Genomic DNA, 14,571 nt, shown 5'->3' with positions numbered 1-14,571 from the left:
ATCACTTTCCCTCCTAAACTCCCCAGGACTGGGTTATGGAGGGACTCATGTGGTGAGGGAGACCTGGGATGAACAGGAAAGAAGGGATGAATTGTGAAGGAGTGAGATGGGAAAGGGAGCAATTTTCAGGACTAAGGAGAGGACAGGACAGGAAGTCCTGGAAAGAGGGAGAAACAGAGATGGACTGGCTGAACTGGAACAGCTTCCATTAACCCCCCATTACATTCTCTCATGGCTGTCTATAACCCTCATTCATAATATTTATCATGATTCTACTTAAAAACTATGTGTGTACTTCTCCAATGTCAAAAATCCACACCAAATAGTATTAATAAAGACTAGCTCAGTTTTGCTAACCATTATATTCCCAATAGCTAGCATACAGAAAGTGCTTGTCGGCTTAAAGAATACTTTGACTTAAAAGGAATACAATTTTAGTCCAGATACTACTTAACTCATATCACAAATGTCCACTCAAGTTGGGATATTAAAAATGGTTATTAGATTTAGTTATTAGAGTTGATAATTTAGATGATTGTTGAGGTTTAATGAGTAGTTTTTCCCACCAGATTTGTTCAGGTAATCATGCTCCTCTCCTCTCATGTTCGGGTATGCTTTCCCCCCTCTTTATTTTCTCTATCTACAATACAGAGGTGTTGTACTCTAAAAACTTTTTATCAAGCTTCTATTGTTAGCTCAGTGGGTCATAGCATGGTTCTTAAAGCAGCTGAATACAGAGCTTTAGAACCCAAACACATCAGTAAGCCTGACGCAAAAAGCACCCCCATCACTATGCCGTTGGTTAGAAGCAAGAGAGAAAATGTGGACTGATTAAATATGAATCCATCCCCTCTGTTAGAACAAGAATGAGAAAATGCCTATTAGGACAATAACCCTGTTGACTATGGCTTCTTTTATATAGACAGCAGATGCATAAAATTACAGTGAAGAAGATAATCTGCTATATAAAAATCCATATGATCACTTACATAAGACTGTAGCTATTATATTTCATTTTCAAGATCCATATAACTAAACAATGACTAAATTTTGTTGAACAAATTGATAAATGCAACATTGGTTCTACCTGTACGGTTGGTAAAAACGCCCAGACTCAGGTGCTTGGGTAATTTCTCTTGGTCTTGAAGATAACCACACCCAAAGTTGACAAGTCTAAGAACATAAACAATTTTTAAAACTTGAATACATTTAAAAATAAGCTCCCTCATAGAGGATAGTAACCACTAAAATATACCTACAGAAGTAGAGACATGTCCCTGAGAAATTTAAGTAGATAATATGCATTTTGGTTTAGAAAATTCCATAAAACAATTTTTTAAATGCATGGTACATAAATGATGTGTCCTGAGAAATGAAAAAAAAAATTACTTTCAACTTAAATTTTTCCTGATTTAGAGAACTGCATATGTTTCAAAATAAGCACAACTGAATGTTTACATATGATTAAATAAAGCTAGTAAAACATTTAATAGTTTAGGATTATCATTACTCTAATTCAAGACTTTCCTTTTTCTGTGCACTGGTAGTCTATGACAATTTTTTCAAAAGTAGTTCATGTTTTTACTAAAATAGCCTCAGCAAAAACTCACCTTTTGTATAAAAATGAAAACAGGAAAAAGAAGTAAAGCAATACACTCAGTTGAGCTGCAAGTGGATTGACCTGTGACGTTCTCTTTGATGGCAACAAGAAAGGGGTTTTGATGTTTGATTCTAAATGTAGTTGTCTCTGACTCACTGAATCCTTTATTGAGTCACAGGGAGAAGAGCACATCCATACATCAAAATAGATGGAGACACAGTATAGAAATAAATGACTACAAAAATTAACATGATTGGCTTTACATGGAAAAACCCTGTGTTTGTGCTTGATAAAGCAGTTTCTATTCCCTGGAGAGAAGAGAAGTATAAAAGAAGATACACACACACAGAGAATATCAAATTATCCTTTCACTATATCTGCATACCATACATTAGGCATAAATATAATCATTCTTCTCACAAGTGTCTATAAAAATTAATAGAAATCTATGAACAACTTACTTAAATCCTGAGTCACTTAATGATATGTTCAAGGGTGCCTCAAACTGTCAAAAAGTCAGGAAAAAATAAACAAAAAACATTAATTAAGTGACAAGAGTTCTGAAGACCAGAGCAAACCTGACAACAATGTATTTGCCTGATAATGAAGAGCCCATTTAACCACCATTGTCTTTAGAGGCTATTCTGAAGATACCCAGCACAAGAAGTCCATCAGGAATATTCTGGAGTTCATATATGATCACAAGCTTGATGTATATTTATTTCCCAAAGGGCTAGTACTTGGCAAACTTTGTTTTAGGTTTGAATATCATAAACGGTTGTATAATAAACCAACTGGAAGGATTTTACAAGACACAGATGACCAGGAAAGAAGGGAGGACTGCATGTCTTTAGCAGGAGAGTGGATAAGTCAAAAAAATAAAGGAGCGGGGGACAGGAAGATAAATGAAATTCTTATAGTGGTATGATACCAATCTACACACCAATATCAGTCCTGGTTAGGAAGAATAACAACATAGTTTTCATTACAAATAAAAATATTTGACTCCTCACCCCAAGGCCAGCATTCCAAATTGCTTTTTCAGGAGTCATGCTAAAATTTTACTAATTAGACTCTACCCTCTCACTGACCTTATTCTCAAATCCTCCACCCTCACAAGTCATTTAGCATGAAATGACATAACCACTTAAAGTTATTTACTATAGACCATCCTATTAACTTCTACTAATCCTTACTCTTAGACTTTATTTAATGTGAGGCGTTCATCTAGCAGAAATTTCCTGTGTTTATATTAATTGCAATTGTTATAATGTCAAAGCCTTGAGATGGCAGGAACTACTTTACTTGTTCACACAACTGACCAACAGAACACCCAAAATGCTAAAATGCTGTTTATGGTAACAACCCTCTTTAAAAGGGGGCAGCAATGGTAAAAAACTTTCCTCTAGTCCAGTCATTTTCTGGACTTACCATTAGTTTAAAGTTCTCATCACCACAAAACTGGATGCATTTTAAGAAAGTCCTTGATTTCTAAAAGAGAAAACAGAATAAATGATATATTACCCCCCAAAATCAACAAAAACGCTAGTTAAACAAACAAAACCACAAAAGGGAGAATCAAATAAGAAGCCAACAGTAATGAAAACATTTTCCTTATTTTTAATAACCATCCATGAAAATGCAGTAATTAATAAATTACAACAATGATAATGTCAAAATTCAGTTGTACCTATAAAAAAGAAGGGCCAGTGGACTAGTTTTTACCTTCACATCAATGTAGTATAATCTCTGCTCTGACATATCCCACTGAGCCCAAACAAAATCTTCTGCTACTCTCTCTCTTGGGAGATGGCCGGAATTTTTAATCACCTAGAGAGGCAAAAAGATTTTAGAAATAAACATTTCAAGAGAAAAAAGATATGGAATTTGTTATTATTTTGCATATTTTATATTTATAATACTTGTAAGTATTTCCACAGTTTATTTTTAGCAGGCCTCCCCCCAAACACATGCATATGGAAAGTCTTTTCAGAAAAAGTTTAAAGCAGTATTTCATTACTTGCTCTTCCCAAACAATTTATAATACACTATTTTATTTTATTCCAAGTTTAACAGACAAGCTGGTATTGTTGAAGGCAAGGCCACACCTACCACAAATCAATAGCTAAGTTAATAGAAGATTCAGAGCTTCCTGTTCTGGACACCACCCGCCCAGGTCTCTGCAGACAAGAAGCCTTCACAGAGGCTGGGATGCCAAGGAAAAAACTCAGACCCACCCTGCCCGGGTGGCTCAGTTGGTTGGAGCATTGTCCCGTACATCAAAAGGCTGCAGGTCCAATCCCCAACCAGGGCACATACCTACATTGTGGGTTCTATCCCTAGTTGGGATGCATATGGGAAGCAACAGATAAATGTTTCTCTCTCTCTCTCTCTCTCTCTCTCTCTCTCTCTCTCTCTCTGCCTTTCTCTCTACATAAAATCAATAAACTTAGCCTCGGGTGAGGATTAAAACAAAAACAAAACTCAGGACCATGACAAAGGCAAAGCTCCCCACCCCTGTATTCCTATGGCACTTCGGCATGCTTCTATTTCAGTTACATTTTAATTAATACTCCAAGTCTCCCCAGTGAGTATGCACTCTGCTACAACATCTTCGTAGTCTCAGTGTAACATCTTCGTAGTCTAGCATGTAACAGCACTCAAAGAATGTTTATTCAAAAGAGGAAAAATGAGATAAGGTATGCAAATTGCTAAGGATATTATAAGTTTAATGCAAGGAATTAAGTATTCATTTTCCTCAAAATGCTTACATAATAAAAATAATCTATTATATATTGGGAGAAATGAGTAAAAAATGTAGACAGGTTGAGGCAGAAGAAATGAGCAAAAAAGGGAACATCAGAATGGTCCATTTTCATGCCTACACCCTCTTAATGCTAATAGGAATTTCTCTACTAAGGCTAAGCCAGAACTCGTGGGGGCACACAGCATGCAGAACCGAGCACCTCTGTTTCTGGCTTGCAGATGTCCATCACACATAGGCTGGAGAAAAGACCCCAGAGGACCTGTCTCTAAACCTTGGAAAGCCTGTCTTGTTCCCCCTTTTCTGAAATGTGTTACATTGGGGTAGATTTGGGAATTCTTTCAGATAAACATTTGTACTGACAAGAACCTCATCACTGGAGTGTGGCAACCCAGGTTCACCTCTCAGTTTGGTACCTATCTAGAACCAGCTATGTCACCTCTGTGAGTCTTGGTTGTGGATTTCCCTAAAAACGGGGATAAGTACAATGCCACCTCCCTCCTGCAGGAATGTTGTGAGGAATATGTGGAACCACATAATGCCTCAAGAGGCTGCTGTCTCAGCCTTGAAGAATTAAGTTCCTCTCCAGTCCTCTGTCTATGCCCATTCCCAGTTCCTGACCCCTACTTGCTTATTTAAATCTCTCCCCAAAATTCTAATCACTGGCTTTGGGATTCTGCCCTGTTCTTTCCTCTCAGACCTGACCCTTTGCTGAGCATTGGCCCTGACCTTGCCCTCCCACCCACTTAGCCCCTGGTGGCCTAGAGCTCCTGCCACACACATCCTCCTGGTCACTTTCTAGACCAGCCTCCTTGATATGAGGCAATCAATAGTGGATACATATAATAAATGCCTTTTCCCATTTCAATTTTCTTTATATAACTTTAAAATTAAAATCTTCAGAGAAAAGCTATTTTGATGTAGACTATTTAAACATTGAAGGAAATCATTTTAAATACCAATAAGATATTAACATCTCATACAAACTGTCAAGAAAAAGACAGCCCAGTAGAAAAACAGACAAGGATACAAGAGCAACTTTTAAAAAAACAAATGCAAACAGTCAACAGGCATAGTAGATGCACTCACTAACTCACTACTATTAACGGAAATAGAGACTAATATAATGATATAATGATATCAACGTATACCCATTGAATTGAATTTTTTTAAAAAGACAAATACACCTATTAGCAGATGGATAGAGGAAAGGGTTTTGGCATACTTTGCTTATAAAACTACAAATTGTTACTTCTTTTTTGAAAAACAATCTAGCAACATCTGTTGAACTTTATTAAAGCATCAACCCAATTATCCATCCCTGAGGATTTAACCCTGAGAGATATCCATACCAAATATGTAAAGCTAGAGACACAAAAATGTGTGTGACAATTTCTGATGCAAACAAATAAAATTAAAAAATGGTAATCAAGGAAATGTCCATCTATGGGAGAATGGCTAAAGACTGTGTACATTCATTCTGGGGATTGTTATGCACTTTGAAAGAAGATAAATTGGTAGTATTCTCATTAGCTTGCAGGTAATTCCACAAAGGTAAATGAGGAAGGAGTGAACAATAAACAAACCCCTGGGCGTGCCAGAGGTGAGATGATAGACAATACGGTATAGAGAAAAGTAAGAAAGGCTACATTAGGTTACTGACAAAAGTTAAAGGTGAGAAGGTATGGGAGAAGTAGAAAACAAGCAAAAAAAGAAAAGAAAATTGAACTACATAAAACTCCAGATATGTGTTATAACCCCATTTATTATATATGCATGTATATGTATCTATGCACAAACATTAGAGAAAGAAAAGTTATACCTTTATTTAGTAACCTATAGGATACCCTTGATATATTAGGTAAAATGCAAAAGCAAATTAATATATGTGTTATGATTATATTTTGGTAAAAACAACTAAATCCTTTTATACATGCACCTGGGCAAGGTAAAAGGTGTGGAAAGAGTCACAAAAGGCTATCATTATTAATTATCTCAGGAGACCGAGATTAGAGGCTGAGACAGAGGTAAAGGAAACATTTAACCCCTTTCTATATCTTGTATTGGTTCACATTTTACAATGGCAAGACCATAATTTGAAAGATATCACACAAAGAAAATGTTATGTTTCTATAACATAAACCTATCTTTAACAGTCTAGAAATGTCACTCTTTGTGGAAAAAAACTCCAAAGCAAAAGGAATTTCAAATATTTACCACTCTATTTCCACCTTCTTGGGTGACTTGGATATGAAATTGTTCAATATCTTTAAACAAAGAAACAGAAAGATAATTTAACTTTCACAAAAAACATGAAGTACTCTTTTCATCTAATCATTGTAAATAATTTTTTATTGAAAAGTGGAAATTAGACAACTGGCTGAAAAATATTATCACAGAGACCAATCTCACAACGAAGGTTCAAAACACAACCCACCTTTCCTCAGCCCCCCTTTACAGTCTGTTTCTGGTCCAGCCTTTACTCTCAATATCAACAATACACACATTTAACCTTTCTGCTCCCCTGCATTCCCTCAATAAGCATTTGTCTTCCCTATATCCCCAGTCCTACGTACAGCTAATAAGGGTTCCTTTGGCAGGGTTTAGCTTCAGTTTCCAAATACCAAACACCTGCGTGTGTGAAAATATCAGATAGAAAACTCATACAAGATATCTGAGGGAGGCATTCTTACAGGAATCAGTTTCAAATTAACAAAACTCCAAATGTTTCAGGTCAATTTGTAGATGATCCCTTTCTCTCAGTAAGCAATTTAGATTCATTCACCATACTTACCTTCTGCCAGTTCTGGTTACAAAAATGTGAGACAGTTGGGCAAGAGCATAGGAACTACCTACCATATTTTGCCATGTATAATATGCAGTTTTTTGCCCAAATTTATGAGGGAAAATAAGGATGCTCATTATATGTGGGTAGTACTACTTCTATATCTATATATATGTTTTTAATTCTTTTATTTATGCTTATGCATTAAAAGTCTAACTCTAGAAAGAAATAATGATATCCATTGTAAAATAATACCCTGGAATATGATAACTGGTTTTGTTTCTAAATATAAATAAATAAAAATTGAATTAAAAAATTAAAACAAGATAATTTTTTTCCTGAAAGTTTAGGCCAAAAATGAGGGTGTGCATTATACATGGCAAATACAGTAAACACAAGCCTAACCCCTCAAGTTTGTTTTTAAAATTATAAATTAGCAGTTTAATCTTATAACACGAAAGGTGTCTTATATAAGATCCACCATTGAATTTTGTCCTTTCTCCTTCCAATCCCTGACTTGAAAACATCATTAAAGGACCTCCCAATCTTATCTGCCTCTATCTGACTTTGACCAACTTAGTATGTGTCCTCAAGTTCTGCCATGAAATTCTTCTAGCCTCTAATGCCTTCCCTTCTCTCCATCCAAGCCTTCCTCCATACATCATGCTTATCCACTATGACAGACACCCTAAAGTAGGAGGGACTAAAGAAGGCAAAAATGACCTGCACAACTGTTCTACAAACATCCCGCCATGTGACAAAATTGGAAATCCATATATGTAGGGCCCCATCATTCCCCAGATGAGGAAACAGAGCAGAGTTTGAATGGAATAACAAGTGGGGGCCAAAGGAAAAGCCCTTCCACAGAAGTCCTATGTCTCACATGGGCATCAAAGGTGAGCAGACCCTCAGCGCTGGTGAGTACAGCCCTAGAAGATTCAGTCACGTCCCATACTTCATTAGGAGATGTGCCACTCATGAAGTTCCTGTATACCACCTAAAGATGCACTTACATTTCTCTTCTGAAATCAGTAACAGGTGGTTCTCTGGAAGAGGATGACTGTCAACATGTGGGTAGAGGAACTGCAAAAAGAAAATGAATCAAAAATATAAACAACTACCTTGCTGACACAACTATTTGAAAAATTGTATTTGATCACTATACAACTATGTACCATAGAAGGGACTGGGAACCACAGAACAACTTAGGTGAATCACACGCATGCACACATTACAGATGGAAGCAAGCAGGAAAATGGAACACTTTTAGGAGCTCAGTTTTCCAGGGGGAAATTGATCTCAGGTCCAACAAAATTCATTTAAACATTAAGGCTAAAGTGTAAGCTATTTCTAAGGATGGTGCTTCCTATTCACGATATGTGATTCTGAAGCCAACTGGAAACAATGTAACATTTGTACAGTAAGCTCTATTTCACATGCACAAAATAAGAGCGGTTGATACATTTGCTGTGCAACTAAACCCTAGTATTTAATTTGAGAGCTAAGTAAACTACTCTCCATTACAACTTCCAAAGTCCCACATCCAAGAGACAAAGCCAACCTAGCCAGGGACTTTCCAAGAAAGGACAGTGAGTCACAGTGTGGCAGGTGGTAGAGGACTTACAAGCCTCAAAGCATAGAATGCCTGCCCCTGGGAAGGAAAGGCTTGGCCCACTCTAATCCTCCCATTCTGTGCTCTCTCATATGTGACAGGCAGGCAGCCAGAAACCCACAGCCTTACACTGTCCACTGTGATGTTAGGGAGCACCGGTTATGGGACGGTTGACTCCAGTAACTCAACAGGTTCATTTAGTAACATCAAAACTTACTAGATAAGCTCCATCAGGGAATTTTGCTTTTTCCCTCCAAACTTGAAAGCATAATGAAAGAACACAACCTTCTATGTCCCTATGTTATAGTTGGCATCCGCTCTACAGACTAGGAAAATTTTGACAAAATATATCACCTGGTGTCCTAACTTTTCATAATGACAAATTAGAAAAACAACTGGTCAACTTTTAAAATTATTTGTAGTCAGAGTTCCCTTTTAGAATTGAAAAATAGAACATTAACTATATATCATTTTTCAGAGCAATAACCTCAAAATTATAAAATAGGCAGCAAGTGCAGAATTCAGCCACAACAATAATATGGAACTTATTATCTCCTTGTTTGTGAAATGGGGCACATCAAGCAAGATACTTCATATACTGGGGTTGAAGAGAAGCAAAGATGAGAGACACCACCTCAAACAAGGAGGTACTCCTACAGAAGATGACACGGTGGCCCTGGGTCCACGGAGGTGGCCAGGGTATGCTCGCTTAGGACTGGGACCTGGACTAACATGCTGTGGAATTCTAAACCTTTGCCTGGTCTTTGTGTGGCGATCAGTGAGAACATGGTTTTAAAAGTCCCATTTTATGAAGTGATTGTAGGCCCAGAAGTCAGAATATAAATAGACTGGCTTCAGACACAGCTCTACAAAAGCACACAAAGTTGGGTTTTTTGGTTTGTTTTGATTTTTGTTTTTGTTTTTTTGCCTTGTGAATAGGGATCTATATGTATTTTAGGGAAAGGTTTATCTTCACAAATATGGAACTCTGATTGTTAATATTTGGCATTAGAAAGTATGCACTATAGGGGTGTAGAGGGGTGTCTGATTATCCACTGGAACTATCTAGAAGATGCACCTCATGCTGAAAGGGAACCCTCAAAGGGCATCAGATTAGGATCCAAACCCCACTCACTACTGTCCCGCTGAAGTTCCTTTGCGAAGGGGTCAAGATGGCACAGGCATACCTAGGAAAACGCTCTGCAGGAGACCACCATGGGTATCTTGATAAGAAAAGGGAGGGCGATAGCCCAAAGGGCAAGACCAAACTCAGTGAACAGCGAAGGGTGTTTCTCTAAAGGGGAGAGGGGAAAAGGAGGGAGAATCAGGAAGGGGGGGATTTGCCATGGATGGAGGTTTGAAGAAGTTTCTCTCTCCAGGGGTATAGACAGGCATGAGGAGCAGGGAGCAGGACTAGGACTGAGATGGAATCACAAGGTGAATATAAGTTTTACTTTATATGGGTGGAGACTTTTCCTTTGGCCTATGGATGCTGTCATGCATCATGTACATTTTTAAAAATTTTAAGATAAAATTCAATATTTGAACTACTTTAAAGTGTGCAATTCAGTAGTTTTTGATATATTCATAATGTTGCACAACCAAATACTTATAAAAACTTTTCCCTTCCCAGGTTCAAAATCCCTTCACGTGTTCCAATCTTTCAATAACATCACCATTGCCTAGACAGCCCTGGGTGGAGATGCTAAGGAAGCCAAGAGAAACAAGCCAGCGAAGGGAAGTGTGCTCTGTCCCACAGTCACCCCTGTACTGATCACAGTGTAAACAGTGGCTTCTTGGGGAAGGGGGAATGCAGCTCAGGAGCTCCATGCCAGGCCCTGTCTGGAAGCAAGCAGCATCCCACAGTGAAGCCAGGAGTGGTGGTGAAAATGCAAAGCTGGAAGGACTGCTGATGGTGGAGAACCAGATGACAGACTATCTATCCCCTTCCCTAATACACACTGCAAGAAGGAGACACATTGGCTCAAGGCTGGGAATGAGTTGGGGGGGAAAGGAGGCAAATACTTCATGTTACACAAGGAAATTGTACTGCAACAAGGCATAAGCAAATATCTGTGGCAGCTATAATCTATAAAGTCACCACAAACACTGTACACTGGATACTGACCATTGCTCCTAGGGGAAGTACAAGGGTAGCTTCCTGTGAGACTCTAGTCATAACATTATTGTCAACAAATTAATATTTAACTTTGTTTAATTTGTGCTTCTATTTAAACACACCTTATTTACTATATACTCTCGATTCATTAGCCTTGAACTCACAGTCAACAGCCCTATAAACTCATGCCTGAATGAAGCTTATCTAACTAAACCACATATTTTCTCTGTAAAGCACATCACAGCCTTCTTGCATTTAGGAACACTAGATAACACTTTAGCAATATGCTTGGGAATGTTTTAAACAGTGAAATCACTAACAAAAAAGCCCCAAAATTCAAAAAATCATGGCAATATATAGAACACAAAAACAACATTTGTTTACAATATAAGAAGTGAATCGAGAAGTCAGTGTCCCCTTGTTCGACCTCAGCTGGAACTGTGTGCAATGGGGAACACATTTTTCACCACTTTGAACATGTATGCAAATGACTGTGAAAGCACCATGACTATTATGATTTGGGGGTTACAAAATAAATTTTAACAAGTAGTAGAATTCATAAATTCTGAATGTGCTAGTGATGAGGACCGACTATATCTAGTCCACCTGCAGTACACACATAGTGCTTCTGCATCAATTCAAGGAGTTGATAAATTTTGGGATTAAGTCATTTAATCACAGACATTTGATCTGTCAACTATATGAATACATGAAATAAACTATTTCAAACTTACTTAAATGTGTTTTGATATTAAATATTTTATCGTGTAAAACACTACCTTACTATCAGACAAACCATAACAGAATAGAGACAGAGGAACCGGGTTTGAGTTTCAAAGATTTCCATGTTTGCAAAGGAAGAGCTGATAATTCCTGCCGTACCATTTATCAGAATGCATTGAGGATTAAATATGATAATTTGTGTGAAAGTACTTTGTAAACACCATTTTCTCTAGGTTCATGCCTTTTGATTAACGAGATGCCTTAAATGACATGCTTACTTACCTGTACCCAAACATAGCTATCCACTGCTTTTAGAACCTTCACATTGTTCACAGGGCAGATTTCGACCAACAGAGTTAAGCATTTTGATCCTACAAAGTAATGGAAGCTTTGAGAAATGGAGACCAGAATTTCACAGGTTATCTTCTCCGCAGAGGTCTGAACTTGGAATATGTAGATGTGTTGCCTATTGTATTACACAAAGAAAACTAATTTTCTTAAAATTTATTTTGACATTTCTTAAAACCAAAACAGATACTGAAAACATCATAAAGGAGAAGTCGATGTGCATAGAGGAACAACTTCTTCCCATTCCTCAGCCATTTTTAGCACAGCTTTGCAGGCCCTCCCTCTCGGCCTCTAAGTCTACATAACACAACCCACCTCAGTGTCACTCCCATTCTGCGGCATGATGGAAAATACAGTTTGTATATGAAAATATAAAGATATTTCTGATGCATGAACAAGTCAGAGTTCACAGCACCCATCAGGAACAGCAGGCGGTGGCAGAACTGCACTGATACAGACCCTCTGACTTCCCCAGTGTCACAAAGGAGCAAATGTCATCAAAGATAGCAATTAGGAGGAAGTCCTTGGACAGAGGCTATAATGGAATTACCACAGATATCCAAATTTAGGCTAAAAGTTCCCTTCCCCCAAGATTAAGCCTCAAAAGAAGTTGCCTTATGGTTGAGGGTTCACAAAGACTCTAATATTCTCAGGTACTTTTCAATGTCTTTATTTTGAATAACAATGTACAATTTGGGGGTGGCACAGCGGCCTGGAATTAAATCAAAGCCAGTTTTCACTATTTAAAGTAACCTGGCAGCACTGCTTCATTCAATTTTTGTAAAAAGGTGGAGAATGTAAAACAATCTCTGGGACAGTCCTTCTAATTGCAAGGACTGGATATTTCTACAAAAATGATTTTAAAGATTATTTATACATCAAGACAGTTAGTGAATTATTGTGTGGGATCACAAATACACAACAGAAGTGAAAATCAAATGTTGTTTGGTCAATGGGTACTTGTAGCTTAGAAAAAAAATCTAGGATCATATACCAATTCAAAGAGGCTGTATTTCTAAAAAATGGGATAAAGGTGATGTCCTTTAGGAATTTGCTTGATGGCTCAAAATATGGCTCTAAGAATAAATAGAGATGGTGTTAAAGATATTTGTGATAGAAAATAATGGTAGAATAGAAATATTCTGTGAAATGTGAGAATGAGATAACTGTAATTGAAAAATTAAAAATTATTTTTAAATACGTGAAAATGAGGAAAAAAGCAATTTTCCTCACTACACTAGTATATTAAGTAGTACAGCTGGCATTTGACTATTTTATTTCTTGCCCTAAAAGCATATATATTTCATTTGGAAAAAAAAAAAAAAAACTTCTCAGGGGGCAGGCAGAGGAATCTTCTCATTGGAAAATAAGGAATCACCTTATATTTGGCATCTTTGGCAGTGAATTTGTACCTAAGTGAGATAATGAGCTATCAGCTAAATTAACTTGCCTTGAAAAATAGTAGGATATTCAAGAGCAGAAACCATCTTCCTACACTATTTCCCTTCTTTAGAGCAGCTGAGACCCAAATAATATAATTAGCATAATGATAACAGTAATCATGCAAATGGAACTTCTCTCAAGGATACCATGTGCTTTCATAGTGTAACAGGAAGTACTCTGAGTTGAGATCCCAGAGACATCAATTCTAATATAAGTTCTGCCACTAACCTAATACATACTTTTCAGCAAGTCACGAAGATTTCCTAGGCCTCAGTACCTTGTTATTTAAAAAATAAAATGAAAAACTACAGAACCAGATTATTTCTACAATTACTTTCAACCATAAAAATCTCATGATTCCATGAAGTACTTAAAGTTGTCTTAAGAATTTAGAGAATCCAGGTTTCAGTGGAGCCTGGGAGGGCAACACTGAAGGGCAAGGGAAGGCCAGGCAGGATATGGACATCCAGGAAGTAGAAATGGCAGGATCAGAAGCAACAACATGATGAACTCAAGGGCATTATGCTAAGTGAAATCAGTCAAATACCATATGATCTGTATTATATGTGGAATAAAAAAAATACACACATACTTATTTATATATGAAAACCACCTCAAAATTACAGAGAATAGATCAATGGTTGCAAGAGGGGGCAAGTAGAGTGATGAAAGAAATGGTGATTTAAAAAATTTTTTTAGTTTAAGTAAATTGAATAAAAATTTTAGAAAAAACATAGGAATAGGCATGGCATGAGGAGGGTGGAGAGTGGGCAAAATAAGCTGGTCTGAAGCAGGTGAAGGTACACATTGAGAAATGGTGACAAGGTTAGAAAAGTCTATTTGGACCTGGGTCTGAAGAAGCTCTGGTTACTGGAATACTGAAATCAAATCACAGCTCCATGGAGTAGCTGCAGCATTTAACTGTCTATAACGGTACTTGGGGGCTCTGGAGAGCTCAGTGGCAGTGGGGCAACACATGTGGTCACTCCAACCTCTGCCCAGTGGAGATCTCTGTTCCTTGGGGTGAATTAATTCCGCAGGAGAGAGTGAAGGGGGCAGCTGGGCCTGGCTTGCTGTGGTAGGCCATTTTCTAAACAACACATGAACTCTGGCATGGCCACAGACAAGATAATAAGCACAGTTGATAAAAACTGTGTTGTAAAGTGAGCGGACCAAG

General features: G+C 37.5%; 1 protein-coding gene across 6 annotated transcripts in view; it reads right to left on the bottom strand.

Annotated features, from left to right (window-relative positions):
* GSAP (gamma-secretase activating protein) overlaps window positions 1-14,571 on the bottom strand; it is a 96,112-nt gene that overhangs the window by 59,353 nt on the left and 22,188 nt on the right. For all 6 annotated transcript variants that reach the window (XM_053926754.2, XM_053926755.2, XM_053926756.2 and 3 more), the window contains 7 exons: window positions 11,886-11,974; window positions 8,163-8,232; window positions 6,582-6,631; window positions 3,326-3,430; window positions 3,032-3,091; window positions 2,062-2,105; window positions 1,088-1,173 (listed from right to left, as the gene is read on the bottom strand). In XM_053926754.2, coding sequence (XP_053782729.1) covers window positions 1,088-1,173; window positions 2,062-2,105; window positions 3,032-3,091; window positions 3,326-3,430; window positions 6,582-6,631; window positions 8,163-8,232; window positions 11,886-11,974 — 504 coding nt within the window. The remainder of the gene's footprint in view (window positions 1-1,087; window positions 1,174-2,061; window positions 2,106-3,031; window positions 3,092-3,325; window positions 3,431-6,581; window positions 6,632-8,162; window positions 8,233-11,885; window positions 11,975-14,571) is intronic.

Source organism: Desmodus rotundus, chromosome 6, assembly GCF_022682495.2.
Source record: "Desmodus rotundus isolate HL8 chromosome 6, HLdesRot8A.1, whole genome shotgun sequence".
Lineage (NCBI taxonomy): Eukaryota > Metazoa > Chordata > Mammalia > Chiroptera > Phyllostomidae > Desmodus > Desmodus rotundus.
Note: the sequence above shows the minus strand (reverse complement) of the source record. Positions and strands in the feature narration are given on the sequence as shown.